At 38.1% G+C, this 24,768-nt stretch overlaps 1 protein-coding gene and 1 pseudogene across 1 annotated transcript in view; one reads left to right on the top strand and one right to left on the bottom strand.

Moving 5' to 3' along the window:
* LOC101346573 (MKI67 FHA domain-interacting nucleolar phosphoprotein pseudogene) overlaps positions 1–4,204 on the bottom strand; it is a 53,034-nt pseudogene extending 48,830 nt beyond the window's left edge.
* A 132-nt stretch (positions 4,205–4,336) lies between these two features.
* Positions 4,337–24,768, top strand: part of LOC101346308 (thymus-specific serine protease-like) — a 42,905-nt gene continuing 22,473 nt past the window's right edge. Inside the window, exons 1-4 of the mRNA XM_023731204.1 lie at positions 4,337–4,363; positions 14,059–14,177; positions 15,914–16,278; positions 17,470–17,605. Of these exons, the coding sequence (XP_023586972.1) occupies positions 4,337–4,363; positions 14,059–14,177; positions 15,914–16,278; positions 17,470–17,605 (647 nt within the window). The remainder of the gene's footprint in view (positions 4,364–14,058; positions 14,178–15,913; positions 16,279–17,469; positions 17,606–24,768) is intronic.

The raw sequence follows: 24,768 nt of genomic DNA, 5'->3' as shown, positions 1-24,768 counted from the left end.
ACTATGTATATTTTCAACAACAACAAAAAAAAAGGTTGAGAAGTTAGAGGGTTGACATGTTGTGGGGTTGTTAACCAATGTCATAAAACAATATGGGTACTACTGTTTCATGAGAAACTATTTGTTCTGTAAGCCTTCACCGGAAGTACAATAAAAAAAAAATTAAAAAAAATGTTCAAGAGCCACATACATATAAAGGCTGCCATACTGGACATCTTCCTTCTTGGGAATTAGAGGCTGGGTTTAACCAGTTGGCTGAGGTGTGGGGCCAGAATTCTCCCTGAAGAACGTCACTGCACACCTTTCCTTGCCATGATGTGGTTAGCAATATAGGTAGCTTCTCAGGGGAAAATAATGATCATTTTAGAATGAATTCATCAGAAAAGTAGCAGATTATGCCTATTATGGTGCTCCTACCACTTTAGCCAGAAAACACCCCAGGTGCTTTCTGCAGATTTGACCTTATTATAGAAGCCAAGGTCCTGTGTTAGTCAGGTTGTGGGAAAATTTGGAAAGACTACATCAAACCAAATATCACAGGGCCTCTCTTAGACTGCCAACCAATATTCATTCCCTCAGTTTGATTATCTTTAAAAATATAAATACCAATGAGAAAAAGATGTCATATATTCATGATATTCTATTCCTGTTAGAATGTTGTTCTTGTTAGTTGCTGTTGACTTGGCTTTCACTCATGGCAATCTTATGTATAACGGAATGAAACATTGCCCAGTCCTGAGCCATCTTCATGATCATTGGCATGATAGAGTCCATTATTGTGGCCGTTGTATAGTGCCTTCCATCCCAGGGGACTCATCTGGCAGTACATATTGGACAATTTTCTGATGTGATCCATAAGGTTTTCTTTGGTTAGTTTTTGGAGTTGATTACCAATCCTTTCTTCCTAGTCTCTGATAGTCTGGAAACTCTACTGAAACCTGCCCACAATGGGTGACCCTACTGGTCGTTGAAATACCCAAGGGATAGCTCCCAGCATCATAGCCGCATGCAAGCCTCCATAGTATGACAAACTGACAGACAGGTGGTGGTCCATTATAATAAGCACTCTTCATTCAATTTTGTAGTATTTAACCTTTGCAAATTCCCTTTGAATTTGTGAAGAGCCACACCATTGTGAACAGAGAAAGTAGAGAAAAGTTATTGTGTAGTATCTGCCAAAAATGACATAGTCTTCTCACATTTGCTTCTTTTCTGTCTTCATTTTGCTACAACAATTCACAAGCATTTTAATTTAGAACTCAAGGATTTTCTTGTCCTTAAAAGGGAAAAAGAATAAACAACAAATCTTGAGTGTAGACCAGATGTTGTAGTGAAAGGAAGGAATTTATGGTACACATGTCCACCTCTCTGATAGGCCAACTCTAATCTGATATCTTTGGGGCAAATAGTCAAACCCCGGAGCTGTTATAATAAATCCCCTCATAAATTTGATTTACAAGCCAATCTTTCCTGTGGTGTGTCATCAGAATTCTACTTGTATCCTGCTTCTTTCTCTTGATTTAGGAACACAAGTACTGGAAATAGCGGTCCTTTTGTGTGAAAGGTTTACTAATTTGCAGTGCTCACCTAAAGACAATGATTCCCACAACTGAAAGTGAAACAAACATACTGCCAACAGGAATAACGTCACATTAACTCCAAAAGTAATATAAATCTTTTATATATTGAGGAAAGTACTAGGACCAGAGAATTGTCACACAACAGAAACATTATATATCATTCATGCATTAAATTCTTCTCATCTGTTGTTGACGTTACCCATGTATTGTGAAGCAGCACCTGCTCTTGGAGACCATTCCTACGTGGTGGTCACTATTTCTGTGTAACAGGATGTTGGCCTATAATATTTATTCCTCCTCTTTTTCTTTTCCCCAGGCTGACCTTTTTACTCCCTTCTTTTAATGCTCCCAGCCCTTTTTGGTAGGTGGTGATTTATTAATTTTTTATTAACTTCATTGAATTATAATTAATACTCAATCAAATGCCCACATTTAAAGTCTTTTGTTCCATGAATTCTTAAAAAAATCAACTTTAATTTGCAATTAGTTAGACACAATAAAATTTACCAATGTTACATCTATAATTCAATGAGATTGATAAATGGCTAGTTATATAACTACCAACATTACCACATTCTAGAATATTTACCTTACCCCTAAAATTTCTCTTATAGCATCCTTAATATTAAATAGTATTTTCTATTATTGGACAAGAAATAGTCTTTGCAAAGCATGAAAGCAGTAAGGGGAGGATAGTGGGACATTCTATTGCTAACAGTTAAAATATCAAAAAGGCCTCCTTCAGATAGTCTCCGTGGTAAATAACTGAGGATCCTAATATCATTATTTATTTTATATTATTATTATTATTCAAAAAACAATTATTACATTTCTGGAAGGAGAATTTCCTGATGAAACGATTGAAAAAGTCATAATTTTTAGTTTGAGGTCAATCTCAAAACACATACATAACCTTGAAGTTCTAAGTGGAAAGAATTAAAAAACTGGGACAAGAAACTTTCCTGTGATCGATTCGCAAATGCTTCTTTCCACCCTCTGTGAGTCTCTGAGGCTGGATGGAAATGGAACCAAGAGGAAGCAGAGCATTTAACTGCTGCATGATAAAATTTAAATAAAAGAGTCAGGTTTCCTTAAGGACAAAGTATGTATTTCTGCTCTTAAATTAAATATTTTTCTGCAGAGGGGCTTGATCACTAGTTAAATATTTTAGGAGAGCTAGATTCAGAGCAGGTCTAAAACTTCTAGTATAAACACTGCTCTTGCATATAATTAAAAAAATAGCTAACACATAAAATATAAGGCATAACTACAATGCTCTTTAGAAGTGATGGAGAATGATGAGACTTTGTCAGGCTCACTCTGGACATGTCATTAGGAGCGATCAATGGCTAGAAAAGGACATCATGTTTGGTAAAGTAGAGGGTCAGTGAAAACGAGGAAAATCCTTCATGAGTTGGACTGACTAGTGCTTGCATAAATGAAATCAAACGTACAAAGTTGTGACAATGGCGCTAGACCCGGGATTGTTTTGTTGTGTTATACTTAAGGTCACCATGAGTTGGAGCTTCAAACCCAGGCAGTCTGGCATCCAAACCAGTAGTGCTGGCATGAAAAAATGCCACTGAGCGCTCAAGACATCACTCCCACTCTCCACCTCCATGGGAACCCTTGCACCATTTAAAACCTTCCAGTTTCATACTGACATAACCACGTGTTGAATTAAAGCCCTCCCAGACTATTCCTCTTATGCCTTTCTCTCTGTCCTGTGCAGATGTTGCATTCTTAACTCTACTACAAGAAATTCCAACACAGGAAAGCTATGGTAACTTCTTATCTCTCTAGGAGGTCAGCAGAGTTTGGGCATCTCAGAATATGTTTATGGTGGTGATGACATTGAAAAATGGATGATGATGGTGGAAGATTAGGATGAGAGAGCAATAGCAGTGCCAGTTCTACAATGAGAGAATTACAGGGACCAGAAGTGTGAAACCGAGATCGGAGGTTCAATGCTTGGGTTTCTGCACAAAGTTGTTGCACTGATTGGAATCTGGGCTTTCATTTTTTCCTGTCATTCTATGTATGCTGTCTTGGAGTCCTACCAGAGGACGCAGCAGGAGGCAAGGAAGCAAAGACAAGGTACTTATTCAATAGAGGATGAGTTTCTCAGCATCTCTCACTTTCACTCTGGGCTGCCTCCTTTGGTGGTGTTCGCAGACCATAAACCCAGGGTTCCCATCCTAGCAGGTGGGGGTGGGGGGGAAGCCACTAGCAGGCATCTTTCCTCCCTCACCCATTTGACCTTTTCTATGAGAATGTCCCCATAGTCTCAGAAGGTGGGGTAGATGGCGGCACCTACACTTTAAGGTAGAGATATTATCAGGGAGCCCCAGGGGCCAAGATCAAATACCAGTGTTCCTCAGTCTTGCACCAGGGAGGAGGGGCTGGGGTGAGGGGAACGCAACTGCAGTAGAAATAGCCCAAACTGTGGAAACTGCTTCCCACAAGACACCATGGCCCGAGCTCTTAGGTGGTTGCTGCTGTCTCTTCTTCTGCTGCTCTTCTGTTCCTGTGCGCAGAGTTTCCTCAAGAGATGGACTCGGGGTGATCCATCCAGCACAGCAAAGCACCTTAGGAGTCACTGGTTCCAGCAAAAGCTGGACCATTTCAGCAAAAAGAGGTCGCGATTCTGGCTACAGGTAAAATCTGATGACCAGGGCAGGTAATGACAGTTGTGGGATGGTGTGAGCTTGAGGCACTGAGGAGGGTGCCACTGAGGTTTGGTAGGTAGAGGAGACATGGGGAGTGTTTTCAATCCCTGGAAGGTATGCAGTTCAAACCCATCCAGAGACACCATGGACGAAAGCCCTGACAATGTGCTTCTAACAGGTCACAGCCTTGAAAATCCTATGGAGCACAGTTCTACTCTGAAATTTATGGACAAACCATGAGTCGGAATAGACTATGTGGCTTCTGGTTTGTTTGTTTTTTAAACTGTACTAGGCATTGTGCTAGGTAATTTATATCACCTTGCACTTTCTAGAATTTTTTTTACATTTTTTGTTTTCATTATGAAATATTTTCTGTATTTATAGATATAGAGATATAGCTGTGTGTGTGCCTGTTGAGGTTAACTACTGGAAGTGTTTTATCATAGTTATTCTCATCTCTTCAATGATTATTTTTATATGTGGACCTTGAAACAGTTGCTGGGGGTACTTGGCCAAAGCCCAAATACTATCAGATGAGTAAGCTAGCAGAAACCCAGAGAGGGCTGCTACAAAGGTGAATTCTGATATGTTTCTTGTTTTATTTTATTAATTTTTGGCATTAAAGAACAGAAATATATTTTCTCACAGTTCTGGAGGCTAAACATCCAAATCAGGTTCTCGGCCATATCGATTCCTTCTGTGAGCCTCTCTCTTAGTTTTTGGTGTCTGCTGGCAATCCTTGGCACTCCTTGATATTCTTTGGCATTCCCTGCGGTTGTCTTCTTCCCTGTATGTGTCTTTATGTCTATTCTGCTCTTTTTACAACTTAGAAGTGATTAAGTGTAGGGCCTACCCTCCCTTGGTATGACCTCATTAGCATAACTAAAGAAAATCCCTCTTCCCAAGCAGAATACTGGTGGCACAGTGGTTAAGAGCTATGGCTGCTAACCAAAAGGTCTGCAGCTTGAATCCATGAGCCACTCCTGGGAAACCCTAGGGGGGCAGTTCTACTCTGTCCTATAGGGTTGCTATCAATCAGAATCGAATCAACAGTAATGGGTGTTTTTTCAGTGGTGTGCATATTTTGGGGAACACAATTCAATCCATCACAATTTCCAAGACAACTCCATAGTGTAGGAAGGGCAAGTATTACAATTCCTGGGAGCAAACTGAGGTTACAAAGAGGCTAAAAGCTTTGCCCAAGGACTGTCTACAGCAAACAAGTAAAAGGACTGAGTTTAGAATCCTGGTTATTTGACTTTTAATCCAATGCTCTTTCCACTCTGTCCAAACAGGGTATCTCTAAAATGTTTGCTCTATTTGGATATCAGATAGTGAAGAGCTTTCAGCTCCTTGTTAAGGAATTTTGACCTCATCCAGGAAACAATGTGGAGCAACTGAAAGGTTTTGTGCAAAGGACATGACATGTTTAAGTCACTGCCTGAGGGACACAGACCTGGATGCTGTAGGGTGTGTTAGTGGAATAGACATCTTGAGAAGAGGGATGGTAGATCACTTACCATAACTACAACCTGGACTTGGTTTAAATAAATAATCTTGGTTTATTTTTAATTCATGTTTCTTACTCTTGTACATCATTATATTAGTTTTAATATTTGTTTTTAGTTTTGTTGTTAAAAGTAATTTCACTCAAATCTAACAGACATGAATAAAGCTCACAAGTTTTAAATTTTTTTGTTTGCGTGGATTTTTACCTTTCGTTTAACATTTTATCCAACTGAAACATAAGTTCTATGTAATTTTGTATTCTGACTCCAAAACTATTTTTGTTCTTAGATGCCATCAAGTTTCAACTCATAGCAACCCTGTGTAAAACAGAACGAAACACCGCCTGGTCCTGCGCCATCCTTACAATCATTGTTATGCTTAAGCTCATTGTTGCAGCCACTGTGTCAATCCATCTCATTGAGGGTCTTCCTCTTTTTCACTGACCATCTACTTTACCAAGCATGATGTTGATCCCTCCTGACAACATGTCCAAAGTATGTGAGATGTAGTCTCACTATTTCTGCCCCCAAGGAGCACTCTGATTGTAGTTCTTCCAAGACAGATTTGTTTGCTCTTTTGGCAGTCCATGGTATATTCAATATTCTTCTCCAACACCACAATTCAAAGGCATCAGTTCTTCTTCAGTCTTTTTTATGTATCATCCAACTTTCACTGGCATAGGAGGCGATTGAATACGCAATGGCTTGGGTCAGGCTCACCTTAGTGTTCAAGGTGACATCTTTGCTTCTCCACACTTTGAAGAGGTCTTTTGCAGTTGATTTGCCCAATGCAAGGCGTCTTTTGATTTCTTGACTGCTCCTTCATTGGATGTTGATTGTGCATCCAAGTAAAATGAAATCCTTGACAACTTCAATCTTTTCTCCGTTTATCATGATGTTGCTTATTGGTCCAGTTGTGAGGATTTTTGTTTTCTTTATGTTGAGGTGTAATCCATACTGAAGGCTATGGTCTTTGATCTTCATCAGCAAGTACTTCGAGTCCTAGTTCTCCAAATATTAATTTACAACTTTAACTTCTGCTTCATCAACTTAATGGTAGTTTCTAGAGGGGCCTGAGCACCATTCAGGAGTCCTGGGTTTGGTAGCACAAATGGTTAAGCACTCAACTACTAGCTGAAAGATTGGTGCTTTGAACCCACGCAGAGGCACCTTGGAAAAACCTGGCAATCTGCTTCAGAAAGGTCACAGCCTTGAAACCCCTAAGAAGTATAGTTCTACTCTGTACGCATGCAGTAGCCATGAGTCAGAATCAATTTGATGAACCCTGGTTTGGTTTTTTGGTTTCAGAACATTTCACTGAGCTAACAAGCCATCCTTCGCTGAACCTTTTAGTTTTGGAGGAATATTTTCATTTATTTTTTGTTTTGTTTGCTTTCCCAGTTGCATAAATTTTCTATAAATTGGTTGCTAGAACTAGAGGGTTGATCCAATTCAGTTTCTTTGTTTTTCGAGAGCGTGGAAGACTACTTCATAGATAATGGCAAGTTGTTTCATGCAGAAATATGTCATGCCTGAAATATCTTTTTATGATTATTATTATGGTAGAAACTGTTGATGCCCAATGCCTAGATCTATCAATTTTTTGAGGCCTTGCAAAGTGACAAGATTCTAATTTTATCATTCTTCATTGATTAGCTGGAATACATGTGTAAAAGAGCCTTTCCATCTATTATTTCATTACATGGTGACAAAATTTGTACTGGAAAGACAGTATAAATGCTTGACTATTTCTCTTTTTTTATCATATTTTAAAAGTACAGTAAGGATAACAGATTTAGAATATCACACAATCATTCATTTTCTTTACCTAATCTTACACAGCAGTCTCAGAATAACACCAACACAGCCATTAATATTATAATTACTGAAAGGTCATTAAAACATTTCTTTGCAGTCTATTTGCCCATGAGGTTGATTCTTCTAAAGATGCACATACAGTTAAATTACTGGCTTTGCAACATTCACTCAGAATTTTTTCTCTGGGTGTGGTTATGTGACTAATAAGATATCATTTGTGTCTATTTATTTTATAATTTTTAATAATAGGCTTTGTAAAATTCAATTTTGTCTTATAATTACCTAAAATATTTACATGCTTCCAAAGTCAAAACAACAAAACAAGATATTGCGGTAAACTCTATTTTGAGTGGTATTATTATTCTTAACGCTTCTCTCTCTGACTTTATAAAAGATGAAACCCTTCTTCTCTTTTACACTAAAACTTTCTACCTTTTCTTCTTACTTTTCTACTTTTATTAGTGATATTATAGCTTATGTTTCTTTTTTTATAATTTATTTATTTTTTGTTGCTGAGAATATACACAGCTAAACATACACCAATTCAACAGTTTCTACATGCACAATTCAGTAACATTGTTTCCATTCCTCCAGTTGTGCAATAATTCTCACCCTCCTTTTCTGAGTTATTCCTTCCCCATTAAGTTAATCTCACTGCCCCCTAAGGTTCCTGTGTAATCTTTCAAGTTACTGTGGTTAAACTGTTCATAGCAGAACCATTAGAATAGGAGCAGATGGAAAATAAATCAAATGCTCATCAATAGAATGCTAGTTTAATTATTATGGTATACCCACACAAGAAAATGTGAAGTAGCTGTAAAAGAGAGTGAGGAATATTTAAACATCTTTATATATTGCTATGTAATGACCTCCAACATATGACAGTATATGAAAATAGCAAAATGGCACTTAATCTAAAAAAAGGAGAAAAATGTGATATATATATATATATATATAAAAAGTAAAGAAAAGTGCATTTAAAAATTAGTAAAAATGTTTACATATAATAAGAGGGAGGTGAAAGTTTTAGGAAATAAAAATTATCTCAGTTTTCTCAGAATATACTTAGTTTTGCAGGTTTTGCTTTGTTGTTGTTCTTGTTGTTTTTAGGTGCTGTCAAGGCGGTTCTTACTCATACGGAACCTATGTACAACTGTCATGGATTGAATTGTGTCCCCCAAAAATATCTGTCATCTTGGCTGGGTCATGATTCCCAGTATTGTACGATTGTGTAATCTGATGTGATTTCCTTATGTCTTGTAAACTCTATCACTATGATGAGATTATATGTGATCTCCTTATGTGTTGTAAATTCTATCACTGTGGTAAGGTTATACTGATGAGGTTGACAAGATTAGATAGTGTCTTAATGCAATCTCTTTGGAGATATAAAAGACAGAAGCTAGCAGAGACACATGGGAACCTCATACCACCAAGAAAGTGTGCCGGGAGCAGAGCGCGACCTTTGGACCTGACGTTCCTGCACGGAGAAGCTCCCAGACCAAGGGAAAACTGATGACATGGACCTTCCTCCAGAGCTGACGGAGAAAGCGTTCCCCTGGAGATGACACCCTGAATTTGGACTTGTATCCTACTGGACTGTGAGAGAATAAACTTCTCTTTGTGAAGCCATCTACTCATGGTATTCCTGCTAGAGCAGCACTAGATGACTAAGACAACAACAGAATGAAACACTGCCCGAAACGGCTACATCCACATGATCTTTGTTATGCTTGAGCCCATTGTTGCAGCCATTGTGTTAGTGCATCTCATTGAGGATCTTCCTCTTTTTCAGTGACCCTCTATTTTACCAAGCATGATGTCATTCTCCAGGGACTCATTTCTCCTAATAACATGTCCAAGGTATATGAGCCAAATTCTCACCATCCTTGCCTCCGAGGAGCATTCTGGCTGTATTTCTTCCAAGACAGATTTGTTCTTTCTTTTGGCAGTCCATGGTATATTCAATATTCTTCATCAACACCATAGTTCAAAGACATCATTTCTTCTTCAGTCTTCCTTATTCCTTGCTCACGTTTCACATGCATATGAGGCAACTGAAAACACCATGGCTTGGGTCAGGCACACCTTAGTCGTTAAAGTGACAACTTTACTTTTTTAGCACTTTGAAGATGTCTTTTGCAGCAGATTTTCCCAACACAATACGTCATTTGATTTATTGATTGCTGCTTCCATGGATGTTGATGATTGTGGATCCAAGTAAAATGAAATCCTTGACAACTTCATTTTTTTCTTCCTTTATCGTGATGTTTCTTATTGGTTCCGTTGTGTGGATTTATGTTTTCTTTTTGTTGAGGTGTCATCCATACTGAAGGCTGTGGTCTTTGGTCTTCATCAGTAAGTGCTTCAAGTCCTCTTCACCTTCAGCAAGTAAGGTTGTGTCATCTGCATATCACAGGTTGTTAATGAGTCTTCCTCCAATCCTGATGCTCCATTCTACTTCATATAGTCCAGCTTCTCAGATTATTTGCTCAGCAAACAGATTGAATAAGTATGGTGAAAGGATACAACCCTGACACACATCTTTCCAGATTTTAATGCATGCAGTATCCCCTTGTTCTGTGCAAATAACTGCCTCTTGATCTATGCACAGTTTCCTCATGAGCACTATTAAGTGTTCTGGAATTCTCTTTCTTCGAAATGTCATCTGTACTTTGTTATGATTCACACAGCTGATTGCCTTTGTATAGTCAATAAAACACAGGTAAATGTCTTTCTGGTATTTCCTGTTCTCAGCCATGATCCATCTGACATCATCAATGATATCCTTCTTTCCACCTTCTCTTCTGAATCCGGCTTGAACTTCTGGCAGTTCCCTGTCGATGTAATACTGCAAATGGGTTTGAATGATCTTAAGAAAAATTTGACTAGCATGTAATATTCATAATTTTGTTCAGTAATTTCTCTATTCTGTTGTATCACCTTTCTTTGGAATAAGCAGAAATATGGATCTCTTCCAGTTGGTTGGCTACATAGCTGTCTTCCAAATTTGTTGACATAGATGAGTGAGTACTTCAAGCACTTCATCCGTTTGTTGAAACACCTCAGTTGGTATTCTGTCAATTCCTGGAGCCTTGTTTTTCTCCAATTCCTTCAGTACAGCTTGGACTTTTTCCTTCAGTACCATTGGTTCTTGATCATATGCTACCTCCTGAAATGATTAAATGTCAACCAATTCTGTTTGGTACGGTGACTCTGTTTATTCCTTCCATCTTCTTTTGATGTTTCCTGCATCTTTCAGGCTTTTGTCCATAGAATCTTTCACTATGGCACCTCGAGGCTTGCAATTTTTCATCAGTTGTTTTAGCTTGAGAAATGCCAAGCGTGTTCTTCCCTTTTGGTTTTCTAACTCTAAGTCTTTGCACACGTCATTACAGTAATTTACTTTAGCTTCCTGAGCCATCCTTTGGAATCTTCTGCTCATATCTTTTACTTCATCATTTCTTCCATTTGCTTTAGCTACTCTACAGTCAAGAGCAAGTTTCAGAGTCTCTTCTGACATCCATTTTGGTCTTTTGTTTCTTTTCTGTCTTTTTAATGACCTCTTGCTTTCTTCATGCATGGTGTCCTTGATGTCATTCCACAACTTGTCTGGTCATCAGTCGTTAGTGTTCGAAGAGTCAAATTTATTTTTGAAATGGTCTCTAAATTCAGGTGGGGGTATTCTCAAGGTCGTACTTTGGTTCTCATATAGACTTGTTCTAATTTTCTTCAGCTTCAACTTAAATTTATATGTCAGCAACTTATGCTCTGTTACACGATCAGTCCATGGCTTTGTTCTGACTGATGATGTTGAGCTTCTCCATCATCTCTTTCCATAGATATAGTGGATTTGATTCCTGTGTATTCCATCCGATGAGGTCCACATGTATAGTCACTGTTTATATTGTTGACAAAAGGTATTTGTAATGAAGAAGTCTTTGGTCTTGCAAAATTGTATCATGTGATCTCAGGCATTATTTCTATCATCAAGGCCATATTTTCCAACTACTGATCCTTCTTCTTTGACTCCAGCTTTTGCATTTCAATCACCAGTAATTATCAATGCATCCTCATTGCGTGTTTGATCAGTTAAAGACTGCAGAAGTTAGTAAAAGTCTTCAATTTCTTCATCTTTGGCCTTACTGATTGCTAAGGAAATTTGAATAACAGTTGTATCTACTGGTCTTCCTCGTAGGTGTATGGATATTATCTTATCACTGACAGCATTGTACTTCAGGATAAATCTTGCAATGTTCTTTTTGATGATGAATGTAATGCCATTCCTCTTCAATTTGTCATTCCTGATATAGTTGATCTTCTGACTGTCTTATTCAAAATGGCCAATACCAGTCCATTTCAGCTCACTAATGCCTAGGATATCTATGTTTATATCTTCTGTTTCATTTTTGATGATTTCCCATTTTCCTAGATTCATACTTTGTACATTCTACCTTCTGATGATTAATGTATATTTGCAGCTATTTCTTCTCATTTTGAGTCCTGCCACAACAGCAAAGAAGGGCCTGAGAACTTGACTCCGTTCATATCATTAAGACTGACTCTACTTTCAGGAGGCAGCTCTTCTCCGGTCATTTTTTGAGTACCTTCCAAACTCAGAGGCTCACCTTCCAGCATTTGATCAAAGAATGTTCTGCTGCTATTCATCAAGTTTTCACTGGTTAATTTTTTTCAGAAGTAGACCACTAGGTCCTTCTTCCTGGTCTGTCTTAATCTGGAAGTTCAGCTGAAACCTGCCCATTATGGGTGACCCTGCTGTAATTTGAATACCAGTGGTATAGCTTCCAACATCACAGCAACATGCAAGTCTCCACAGGAGGACAAACTGACTGACGCATGGCAGGGGGTGGTTAGGTTTGACACCATGTAAAAGTTTCCAATAAAACAATTAAAACTGAAAATAAAATGAAGCAAATGAATCTAATTATCTCTTAAGTCTGAGGCTTCACTAGAGAAAATTATTTCAAGTGAATAGAAAGCTCAGTATTTTGACTTTATATCTCTTGTGGGATAAATCCTAAGGACATACACACAACTGTAAAGAAATCAAAGTTTTCAATAATTATACTGTCAGTCTTAACATTGTTGTTGTTGTGTGCCATTGAGTCTATTGCAATACACAGCGGTCCCATACGAGAGACGAAAGCTGCCTCTTGGGTTTGTTAGGCAGTAATCTTTACAGGAGCACATTGCCAGGTCCCTCGGTGCAACTGCTCGGTTCCCACCACCAACCTTTCAGGTAACAGGTGAGCACTTAAACATTGTACCACCATGGCGCCTTTTAATATTGGTGTTGTTATTCTAATGTATAAGTATTACTTCATATTGTTGGTATAAAGCAAATAATTAATTACGTTAATGTTAGGAACCCAAATTTTCAGAGTGAAAGAAAATAGCCACAAATATAAATTCAAGCAAGAAACTCATATTCTAAATTTGAATTTGAAATACTAGCATGAATTGTAAACAAATAATAGTGATGGTTGCACATTGTGAGTGTGATTTATGCCACTGGATTGTACACTTGAAAGTGATTGAAATGGCCAATTTTAAGTTATTTCTATTTTACCACCAAAACCAAAAACTCAATTTGTCCAGTGTGTAGGCATGGTGTCTTCGCCAATGTCACTGATTTAAATGGGACGTCAGGACCATAACTCAAATCTAACAAACCAAAATATGCTGCCACTCAGTTATCAGAAACCACCAACAAATCATAAGGCCTAGTGAGTTGAGTTTAGTGACCTACTAGAATATTTTTACTTTCGCAGAAATATTTCCTTAATGATGCCTTCTACAAACCTGGAGGACCAGTATTTCTGATACTCAGTGGCGAGGGGGCTGCCACAGGAATTTCCCCATCAAGAAACTTTACCTTGAACATATATGCTAAGAGGCTGGGTGCCCTCTTCTTACTTCTGGAACACAGATTTTATGGACAGAGCCAACCAACAGGGTAAATTTAAGGGTTTCCTTTTTGGGGTTGTTCTCATTGCTGTTGCTATTTTCTCTCTCATTTTAATTTTGGCAGTTAAATCTAAATATGTTCTTCTTTCAGGAAGCTGAATATTTGAAAATTCAAATGATCAGAAAGAAAAACTGTAGGTGGAGGTTTGGGGTAGAAGTGACTTTCCTGATAAAAAATTGATATGAAATTTCCTTTGGGTAAAATGTATTCCTCATGTTGTATAATTTCATGTTGAAATTTTGTTGTTTCCTTAAAATGCTTGAACAAAATGTCATAATTATTATTTTTTTCTGCTCCAGTAAAATTTTAAACCATGAAAATTACTCTCCCCATGGAAACAGGGGAAAAGTTTTTGTTAAAAATACTCATCAAAGTTAACTGGGTGTCATATTAAATTTCAGCTTGCAGTGGCAGAGCAAGAAGCAGGAATATGAGATCTTTTTTTCTCTCAATACCTTATTCTTGCCATTTACTATTTTTGCCCTTTCCTCCAGTGGAAAGATATATTTTTAGCTTACTTGCTTACAAACTGTTCATTATATGAAGTCAAGGAAATAGAAAGAAGTTTACAAAGTGCCTTTGAAGGTCATGATAAAGCCAATTTAATGTCAAGGTATCTTATTCTCATTAAAATAAAATTAAGGATTGATTTTTACAACCTTGAGAATGTGATTAGTGTCAGTGAAATGATACCTTTTTTTATATGAGTCATAATTCTTGGTACCGTTTATCATGACACTAGTAATTGCTGGAAGTTTCACCTCCTTCTTTCTTGCTGTGACTCCACAAGTCTGAGTTTTGAATTCCAAGTCTCTTAACTTTTGGTAATAAGGTGACACTCCAATAGCTCCATCACTTCTACATTTATTAGAAACTTTGATGTGTGTGTGTGTGTTGATGATATTATGATAGCCTATGAATACTTTTAAGTCTGAGATTTGTTTATTAAGCTCTCTAAGGAAGTAAATTGCTGTCCAAAAATGGAATAACTTGTGTTACAGAAAATCATTTGCTATCCGAATTAAGTTATTGTGATGCATCTCAGAAAGAGGGTATTAGAAAGAACCTACAATAGAATTTGGTCTTTGATTGAGTAACTTGAGGGAGAATCTAAGGATATGAGAATTTACTCTAGAATTTTCTGTTAGAAAGTAGGCAGAGTTCTATGACTGTTTCAGTAAATCTTATCTATACTTTTCCAGTTACATGCTATTGGTTTGAACTTAATCTGCAACTTCACTTCTGGCTGGAAGGGTGGCTGGGACATGTAGTGTTTATTCTGGGCCCAGCTAACAGACAAGGCTTTAATTACCTAAATCTGAAACCAAACCAAACCAAATCCTTTGCCGTCAAGTTGATTCCCACTCATAGCGACCCTATAGAACAGAGTAGAACTGCTCCATGGGGTTTCCAAGGATTGGCCGTTGGATTTGAATTGCCGACCTTTTGGTTAGCAACACCACCAGGGCTTCCTAAAGCTGAAAAGGAGAGTGAATATTAGGGAGAAAGGCTCTTCTGTAGCTTCTCAGTAGTATAATTGCTGAACAAAGGTTAACATTTTGCCTCTTGAAGCCCTTATTATATGAGGACAAATTGTTTTCAGAATGATTCTACCACTCGATACTTCCACAGGTGGTACAGGAGAGAGCCAGACTCATCACATCCATGCCAACCCTGAATACTAAAATAAATCTTACCAGTTTAATATGAAGGGAAAAATACTCATATGGTGTTACTTTTACAATAGAAAGGGCTAAACAGTTTCACGTATTTTCCAGCCATTTCTGTTTTTCTTTGTGAATAATCTGTCCTTGTCTACTTTTAAATTCATAATCAGCTACTGACAGCATCCTGTAGGGGCAGGGAGTTTTTTTTTTTTTCTTTTTTTTTTTTAGTAATGAAGATTAAAGACATCGTAGGTTTACAGGAAACCTTATCATGGAGGAAATACCACTGAAAAGTAAACAAATTTTATTTACTTTTCTTATAATAAGAAACTTAGATTCAAATAGGGCTCTGTCTGGTTGTAGCAGCAAACCAGAAAGAATGGAAAATAGCATCAGTACAATTAACTAGGTTTTTGTAATGCCTTGGAAATAATTAAATCACTGACATTTTAGCCCTTTTAAAAATGACTCTTCTTTGAATCAGGGTAATAGTGTGATAGCTGTGCTTCACTTCAGTGTGTGGAGAAAGGTCACTATATCGGTGGTGACAGGCATTTCAAGCTTCTTCACAGTAGTGACAAGAGGAAATGACATAATTAAAACGAGACAATTCTAACAATTATTGCTAGCTCCTGCATTTAAGTGTCACTGTAACTCAGATTATTCTAATTAAAATTTCAAGTTGGACCTGGTATAAATACTCAACATGTTTTCAAAATATACATTTTTACTTTATAGTCAAGCTGATGTTAAGCAGCATATTTTCTACTTTAATTATTGCCACAAACAGCGTGAATTTATCCTTTAATTATAGAGATCTGAGTACTGCCAGCCTCCGCTACCTCAGCAGCAGGCAAGCCTTGGCTGACATCGCCAACTTCCGAACTGAAATAGCAAGGAAACTGGGACTCACAGAAAATAAATGGGTTGCATATGGTGGCTCTTATGGTGGTTCCCTTGCAGTGTGGTCGAGAATAAAACACCCCAACCTGTTTGCTGCAGCAGTGGGCAGCAGTGCACCAATTCAAGCAAAACTTAATTTTTATGGTGAGTATTATCTATATATGGGAGTCCCTGGGTGTGGCAAAAGGTTAATGCCCTCATTAACCTGAAATGCTGGAGGTGCAAGTTCACCCAGAGGCACCTTGGAAGAAATCTGGCTCTCTGCTTCCGAAAATCAGCCATTGAGACCCCTATGGACAACAGTTCTACTCGGACACACATGAAGTCATCATGAGTTGGAATCAGCTTCACAGCAACTGGTTTGGTTTTTATGGTATAAATATTCCTATATATGCATATATGTATATATGCATATATATGTATAGATGTAGTATTTATATACATACATATAATAAGAAAAGTATTAGTATGTCAGTGATTACCATAACAAGCATGGTTTAATAACACAGCACCCAGCTAGACCTAAGTCTATCTCCTTCCCCATATGATAGGGTTCCAAGAAAGATGTATATGTTACCCACAGTTGGTACTTAGTACCCATATTTACAGCCATATGATGGGTGATAGCTTCTTAAAGGGTAGAAATCAACAGTCTTAAGATTCATGATATAGCTATTTCCAAAGAAGTGAAGGACAAGCTCTTATTTTTGAAGGACAAAAATTTCCTAGTTTGAAGTTGCCTTTCAATTTTCCTCCTATTACCTGACTTTATGATAAACCATTTATAATTAATGGCCTTAGGATTTTTCCAGGTAGACAAACACTTCTGATTGGCAATTTGGGCCTCTGAATACATATTCCCATTAAAATGCTTAAAGTATAAAATTTTTATTTCATTAAGTTTTTCTTGTAAAAACAAAAATAACCTCCCTCCCCCCAAAAAGGGAGGTAAATTTTCCTTTAATATTTGAACTTTTCAAAGGTTAACAAATATTCAGTCATCATTCCAGTTCAGGTTCCTGTAGCCTTGATAGAATCTTATCTGGTCCAATAAATATGAAGGCTCTAACACTGAGGCATTTCTCTCCCTTCCTCTTTTAACAAGAAAAACCATGTTCCAGTTGATGAATACACGAGGATTTGCAGAGTGTGGTTATAAGTCTTTGTTTACTAGTAATTTTTATTGGCATTCTGGCAAAATCATTTAGTTTTGCAGTTTCTTAACTTTGTCATATTGTAAAACAGAGGTAACTGCAAACTTGAAAGAATCATATCATATAAATGGTTGCAATTAAACCATACTAAATGTACTTTTTTTCTTTTTCATATTCTTAGAGTACAAGGAAGTAATTGGAAGGATTCTGTCTGCTCATAATAGCGAATGTCCCAAAGCAGTGAAAGAGGCTTTTGCTATTCTTGTACAGATGCTGAAACGTCCAAAATACTACAGTAAGCTTGAAAAAGATTTCATGTAAGTGGATTGGCTTGTGTGTAAGAGAGTCTCTGCTTAAATATAGCCTGGTATTTCCTTAAATTTATACAATTTACGTCATTTTCTTATGTTAGGGCTAGTTACCTGAAAAGAAAGGGAGATTTTGAACAGTTCAGTTCCTTTTGAATATTATTTATATTAGCAATTTCTAGATCATATAAGAAGCATGGCTGGGACCTCTGTGGGTACTTTTAAGTCTGGTGGGTGTGCAGGTCAGAGGGCAGGAAAGAGTTGATGCTACTCTTGGGGTCCTCAGGCAGTCAAGGGGCACGATAAAACACTTCCCAAGGAAATGAGAAGCAACTCAAGAGGATCAGAGTCCCTGAAAACAAATCTGGTCATTTCTGTGAAAAAAAGAATGGTGAGGTTTTCCATAAAGTTTGGACTATAAAAATGTACTGTGGTATGGGAGCATTTCAGGAACTGAATAAAAATGTTTTTGTGTTTGGATTTTTTCCCTCTGTTGAATAAGGCAGCCTTTGTTGTTTAAGATCTAGACTAGAGATTTCTTTAACAGTGGTTGTTGCTGGTAGGTTAGGCGCCATCCAGTTGGTTCCAACTTATAGTGACCCAGTGTACTACAGGATGAAACACTGTGTGGTCCTGCATCATGCCAACAATCCCTGTTATGCTTGAGCCCATTGTTGCAGCCACTGTATCAATCCATCTCGATGAGGGTCTTCCTCTTTTTTGCTGACCATCTGCCTTACCAAGCATGATGTCCTTCTCCAGAGACGGATCCCTCCTGACAATATGTCCCAAGTATGTAAGACATAGTCTCGCCATCCTTCCTTGTAAGGAGCATTCTGGTTGTTCATCTTGCAAGACTAATTTGTTCCTTCTTTTGGCAGTCCATGATATAATCAATATTCTCCAACAACACAATTCACAGGCATCAATTCTTGATGATAGTGGAGGACATTCTTTTCTGAAAGTAGGAGAGTCCCCAGGAAAGTGGATTTGGGAAAAGTAGATAAGCTATAAATGAAGCATAAGAAATGATGACATTTGCCCTTACCTTGAAGAACAGAACAATAGATGAAGTGGGAGACAGGCATTCAAAGCCATCACATCTTTTACTCTTAGTAGTACTTAGACGAGAGGAGAAAAATAGAGATAGTGAAAGGCTAAAGATTAATATCATACCAGGCCAAGTATTGAAGAACGGGTGAGGGGAAGTTTTGGAAGCTTCAGAGAATTTGATGGGAGGAATCACAATTTTGCTTGAAGGTCTCATATTAACCATGTTGTTGTGTGTTATCTGCTGTTGACTCATGTCGACCCTATGCACAACCAAACAAAATCCTGATCCTTCCTGTGCCATCCCATGATCGGATGCAAATTGGACAGTTGTGATCCATAGGGTTTTCATAACCATACTCACCTTCTTTAGGTTCCCAGGAGCTAAATTGCGATGTTGATAAAACTCACCAGCAGGGGGAACCATCACCTTAAGTTTCCCTTTTGTGGATTCCAAAGATCACCTGACAGTTAACAGTCAAATCAAAAGCTTTTATGTTTCTGCAGACATGTTGTTCTCTTGTTGCCAGTGGCCTTCGAGTTGATTCAGCTTATGGAGACCTCATGTGTGCAGAATAAATCTGCTCCATAGGGTTTTCGAGGCTGTAAAAGTAAGTTAATGAAATAATTTAGGTCTCTTGATCATGGCCTTCACTATGAATTACACCTCAACAAAAAGATAGCACAAATCCTCACAACTGGACCAATAAGCAACATCATGATAAATGAAGAAACTGTTGAAAATGTCAAGGTTTTCATTTTACTTGGATCCACAGTCAACACTCAAGGAAGCAGCAGTCAAGAAATCCAACTAAATATTGCACTGGGCAAACCTGCTGCAAAAGACCTCTTCCTAGAATTTTAAACCAAAAATGTCACTTTGAGGAAGAAGTTGTCCCTGAACCAATCCAATGTATTTTCAATCGCCTCATATGCATGCGAAAGCTGATCGATTAATAAGGAAGACCAAAGGAGAATTGATGCCTTTGAATTATGGTGTTGGCGAAGAAAATTGACTACACCATGGATTGCCAGAGGAACAAAAAAATCTGTCTTGGAAGAAGTACAATGAGAGTGCTCCTTAGAAGGGAGGATGAGGAGACTTTGGCCATGTTATCAGGAGTGGCCAGTCCCTGCAGAAGGATATTATTTTGGTAGAGGGTCATCAAATAAGAGGAAGACCCTCAATGAGATGGATTTACCCAGTGGGTGCAACAGTGGGCTGAAACATAGCAACAATTACGAGCGTGGTGCAGGATCCAGCAGTTTTTCTTTCTCTCGTACATCAGGTCAGGATGAGTCAGAACCTACCTGATGTCACCTAACAACAACAATCATGGCACTAGAATGGTTGTGATTCTAATGAGATGGAAGCAGTGGCTTTCATCCTCACCTGCTGTCTTCTGTTCATGAAGATCTACTCCAGGCAAAGGCCTCATAAAAGCCACATTTGCCCACAAGGGGGCAGGAGAAGATCATGTAAAAGGGTTAAGAGGCATCTAATACCTTGCATGGGAAACCATCTCGACACAATTGGCCAATGGAAAGTGGAGACATTTGTTTCTTTTAAATCTAAACCTTTCAGATTTTATTATGTATAAATTTTAAATGCTGTTTAAGGAAGAAAGCCTTCAAACTTTAACTATCAATTATATAGGTTACCTTCAGACTGCAGAATAAATCTTGGGCACGTTTGTTACTACATACTCTAACATTCCACTAACTCATTAATGGATAATTTTTTAAAGGCTTTTCCATTTATTTCGCTTTTCTCTTTGCTTCACTTTTCTATTAATGTTCTTCGAGGGCATCAGTCCACTGTAAGCTTCTCCTGGGAAACTCAGCCTGTTTGCTCCATTCAAGTCTAGTCAGCTGTCCGTTGTGAGCCAAAACTCTCAGGGACAGTACCACCTGCTCCAGTCCTAAACCTTGCCTGACGTGCATGCAAACACTAGGGGCACAGCTGCCAAGTCCCTGTTTCCTTCTCTGCCCAGACACTGAAACTCATCACCCTGGAGCTCAGCAGATCTCCCTGCCTCAAAGTTCTTCAGGTGGTCAGACTGTGGCATCCCGTCCCCTCTACCAAGAATGGAATGGAAGGTTCCACAACTCTCTTGGCTTCCTGATTCTGAGCACCAAAGGTTGAAACTCCAGTAAATTCACTCCCACACCACCCCCAGCCTGAGCTGGAATCTGATTCAGGCTTAGTTTACCTCAAAGCATACTAGGTGAGAAACCCTGGACCAGGGCTCAGAAGAGTGGGTTATAGAGCTACTATGTTTGTGTGACTTAAACAGCTGAAGTTCTTTGCTGCAGAAAGATTTCTGAATCTTTCTACGGGCCTCAACGAAACTTTCTTAGCTTTTCTCCCCACCATTTCTGTTCTCTCTTTTTACTTCTTTCTCTTCTCACAGCCTTTCCTCCATTCTAGCTATAATAAAACATTCAGGAGACACTTGACATACTAAGGCAACAATCCTCAACCCTAGATAGAGGTTACACTATAGGAAGCTTTCTTAATATATAGAACTCGGCACTCCCTCCTCCCACCACATACATACTGTATTAGACATCATTACTTCTAGAAAGCTCAAGGGCACGTAAACAGGTTGACAACTATGGAAGAAAGGGAATAGATTCAAGAGAAATACATTCCGTGTAAAACGAAGGCTTATCAAGTCAATACAAGGAAGGCAAAGGTAACTACACCGAAGAAGGGAAGGCTGGCAACAGGGTGAGTTAGATCTTTTCTCCTCACTAACTACAACTGGCATATATATATACATATATATATATATGTATATATATATACATATATATATGTATATGTATAACTTTTTTCTTTTGTATTTGTCTTTCTTTTTTTCTTTCCTCCTCCTCCTGGGTGGAGTAGGGAGACGATTGTCAGTGTGAAGACAACTAGACTGGGCTGCCTGGGCTGGGCTACGCTGGGCTGGGCAGGACTGGGGGGACTCCATGACAACAGGAGGCTAAAGATTCCAGGCAGAGTGACAAGCCCTGACACTCCAACTTGGACACTGGCACCCCAGGCTAGCAGAACACAGAGGAAGCTTTCCAGGGGCATGGTATCTGTTCTCAAGGCCCTGGGCACTATTGCTAAGTAAGAAAAGTTCTTCTCAACAACCTCTCTCCTTCCTGCAAGCTAAAGTCCTTTGCCTCTTAAATATCTGCACTTGTCAAAGTCCCCTCCCTCCAAAACTATACCTCCTTTCTTCTAATTCTCAAAGAAAAACTTATTCCCTGAGACTTAATTACTGATAAGACATAAAAACTTGATTTGAAACTTGGTAATTGGTTACTTTTGTCATATTTGAGGTAATATGTACGATCAGCATTGGCATGCAAAAATGTCCCCATACTTTAATATCTTACTAGAAGTGGATAAATTAAACTATATTGGAAGCTTGATTACATATTTATCATTAGCTGAAATGATTAATGTATATATATACATATATAGGTATACATACATATACAAGTTTGTTAATAAATAATTTTCATGAGGCTGAATATTTCTAAAAGAAGGTCCATAGTAATCAGTAAATTCATAGATTCCCAGAAGCTACTCAGAAAGCCCCAGGCTACATCCTCACTTTCACAAATGATTCTATAAAACAGAAAGTTTAAGTGATTTTGCTCAAAATCACAGAAGAATCATCAGGACCAGGACACAACTGAGGTATCTGGCTTTCAACCTAGTGGAATTTCTAATCAAAGTCATCTCATCACACACATTGAAATGTAGCAGAGTTAATTCTTAAGTCATTGGAGGTTTTGTGGAACTTGACTGTTTAGGTGTAACTTACTGTTGTAATGTAAGTGTAGTTATCAAGCAAAACTACTTGTTACGAAAGCTACATGGAGATGCTTTTTTATGTAGAAGTCACAAATATCAAATTACATTTCCTTCTTCCCTTTCTCCTTCTTCCTCTTTCTTTTCTTCTTTCCCTCCTTCCTTCATCCACTCATCCATCCACCCATACCTCCATCCATTCATCCATCCATCCATCTATCCATCCATCCATCATATACACTGTGACAAGCATTGGGAATATAATAGGAAGAAAAAATGGACATGATCCCTGACTCTCATAGAATTTCCAGTCATGTGAAAGAGATGGACATGAATCAGATATCCACAATAAAACTTAAGATTACAACTACAAACTAACGTAAGTCCTCTAAAAAAAAAAAAATGAACAAGATTTTGCAACATTTTAGAGTAAAGTAAACTAAGTTATCATGAGGACGGGGTAGTTAGACTTCTCCAAGGATATGATGTTTGACCAGCACTGTGAAGAATAGGATCTAGATAAAAATGGCAAGAGGCAAGAAGAGAACATTCCAGAGAGAGCAGCAAGGCAAAATCCCTGTAATGAGAAGACCTGAATAGAAGCCCATATGACTGTAGAGCAGACAAAATGGGAAGGAGATGTGAGTTGAAAGTGAAAGTCTAGGCCATATTGGACTCTGAAGAACCTCGCAGGACATTGGGTGGGAAGCCAATGGCTGGTTTAATGCTGGGGACTATGATGTCATAATTACTAAGCTTCTTCATATCAAAAGCCTCTGATACTACAGAACAAACTAATTTCTGTAAAAGAAAGAACAATTAAAAAATAATGAAAGAAAGAAAATGTTAAACATTCTAAAAACAAACCTCTGATATTAGAGCTACTGTATAATGAATATGATAATAAGTTACCTTAGTCCTTTGGACTTCAGTTTCCTCATCTGTAAAATGGAAGAGTGTTAGGTAAAGTCAGTGCAAAATTCTGAGATTATATCTGTGCTTTTCAACTACCAGTTAATTATGCCAAGCTCTGCCTATAGAAAACAAATGACTGCTTTATTTAAACTTAAACAAGAACAACAAGAGTTAGCATTTAATAATTATGTTAAAATATGTTTTCCTAGAATCATAGAATAGCTAGACTACTGTTAATAGTAGGCTTAGTGTACCGACAAGACCCAAAGACATGTAATATTTAACATACAGATTTCTGGGTCTCTCCCTGTTGTTGTTCTTAGGTGCCATCAAGTTGCTTTGAGTCATAGCAATTCTGTGTAAAACAAATCAAAACATTACCTGGTCCTGTGCCACCCTCACAATCACTCCTTGAGCCCATTTGTTGAAGCCACTGTGTCAATCTATCTCCTTGAGGGTCTTCCTCTTTTTCACTGACCATCTACTTTACCAAGCATGATATTCTTCTCCAGGGACTGGTCCCACCTTATCACATGTCCAAAGTACATAAAACAAGTCTTGCCATTCTCCCTTCGAAGGAGCATTCTGGCTATAGTTTTTCCAAGACAGATTTGTTCATTCTTCTGATAATCCATGCCATATCCAGTATTCTTCTCTACACTATAATTCAAGGGCATCAATTCTTCTTGGATCTTCCTTATTCATTATCCAGTTTTTGAATGCATATTAGGTAATAGAAAATATCATGTCTTGGTTCAGGATCAGCTTAGCCCTCAAAGTGACATCTTTGATTTTTAACACTTTAAAGAGGAATTTTGCAACCAATATTTGCAATGCAATGTGTCCTTGGATTTCTTGACTGCTGCTTGCATGGGTGTTGATTGTGGATCCATGTAAAATGAAATTCTTGACAGCGTCCATGTTTTCTCCATTTATCATGATGTTGCTTATTGGTTCCAGTTGTGAGTATCTTTGTTCTCTCTATGTTCAGGTGCAGTCGTAAGGAAGGCTATGGTCTTTCATCTACATCAGTAAGTGATTCAAGTCCTCTTCACTTCATCATGCAAGGTTGTGTCATCTGCATCTCACAGGTTGTTAACGAGCCTTCCTCCAACCTTGACGACATGTTTTTGTACAAATAGTCCAGCTGCTTGGATTATTTGCTCTGCACACAGATTGAATAATTATGTTGAAAAGATACAACAGTGGCGCAAACCTTTCCTGATTTTAAACCAAGCAGTATCCCCTTGTTCTGTTAGAATCACTGACTCTTAGTCTACGCACAGGTTATCCATGAGCACAAGTGTTCTGGAATTCCCATGCTTCGAAATGTTATCCATAATTTGTTATGATCCACACAATCAACTGTCTTTGCATGGTCAACAAAACATAG

Source organism: Trichechus manatus, unplaced genomic scaffold (genome assembly GCF_000243295.1).
Source record: "Trichechus manatus latirostris isolate Lorelei unplaced genomic scaffold, TriManLat1.0 scaffold00041, whole genome shotgun sequence".
Classification (NCBI taxonomy): domain Eukaryota; kingdom Metazoa; phylum Chordata; class Mammalia; order Sirenia; family Trichechidae; genus Trichechus; species Trichechus manatus.
Note: the sequence above shows the minus strand (reverse complement) of the source record. Positions and strands in the feature narration are given on the sequence as shown.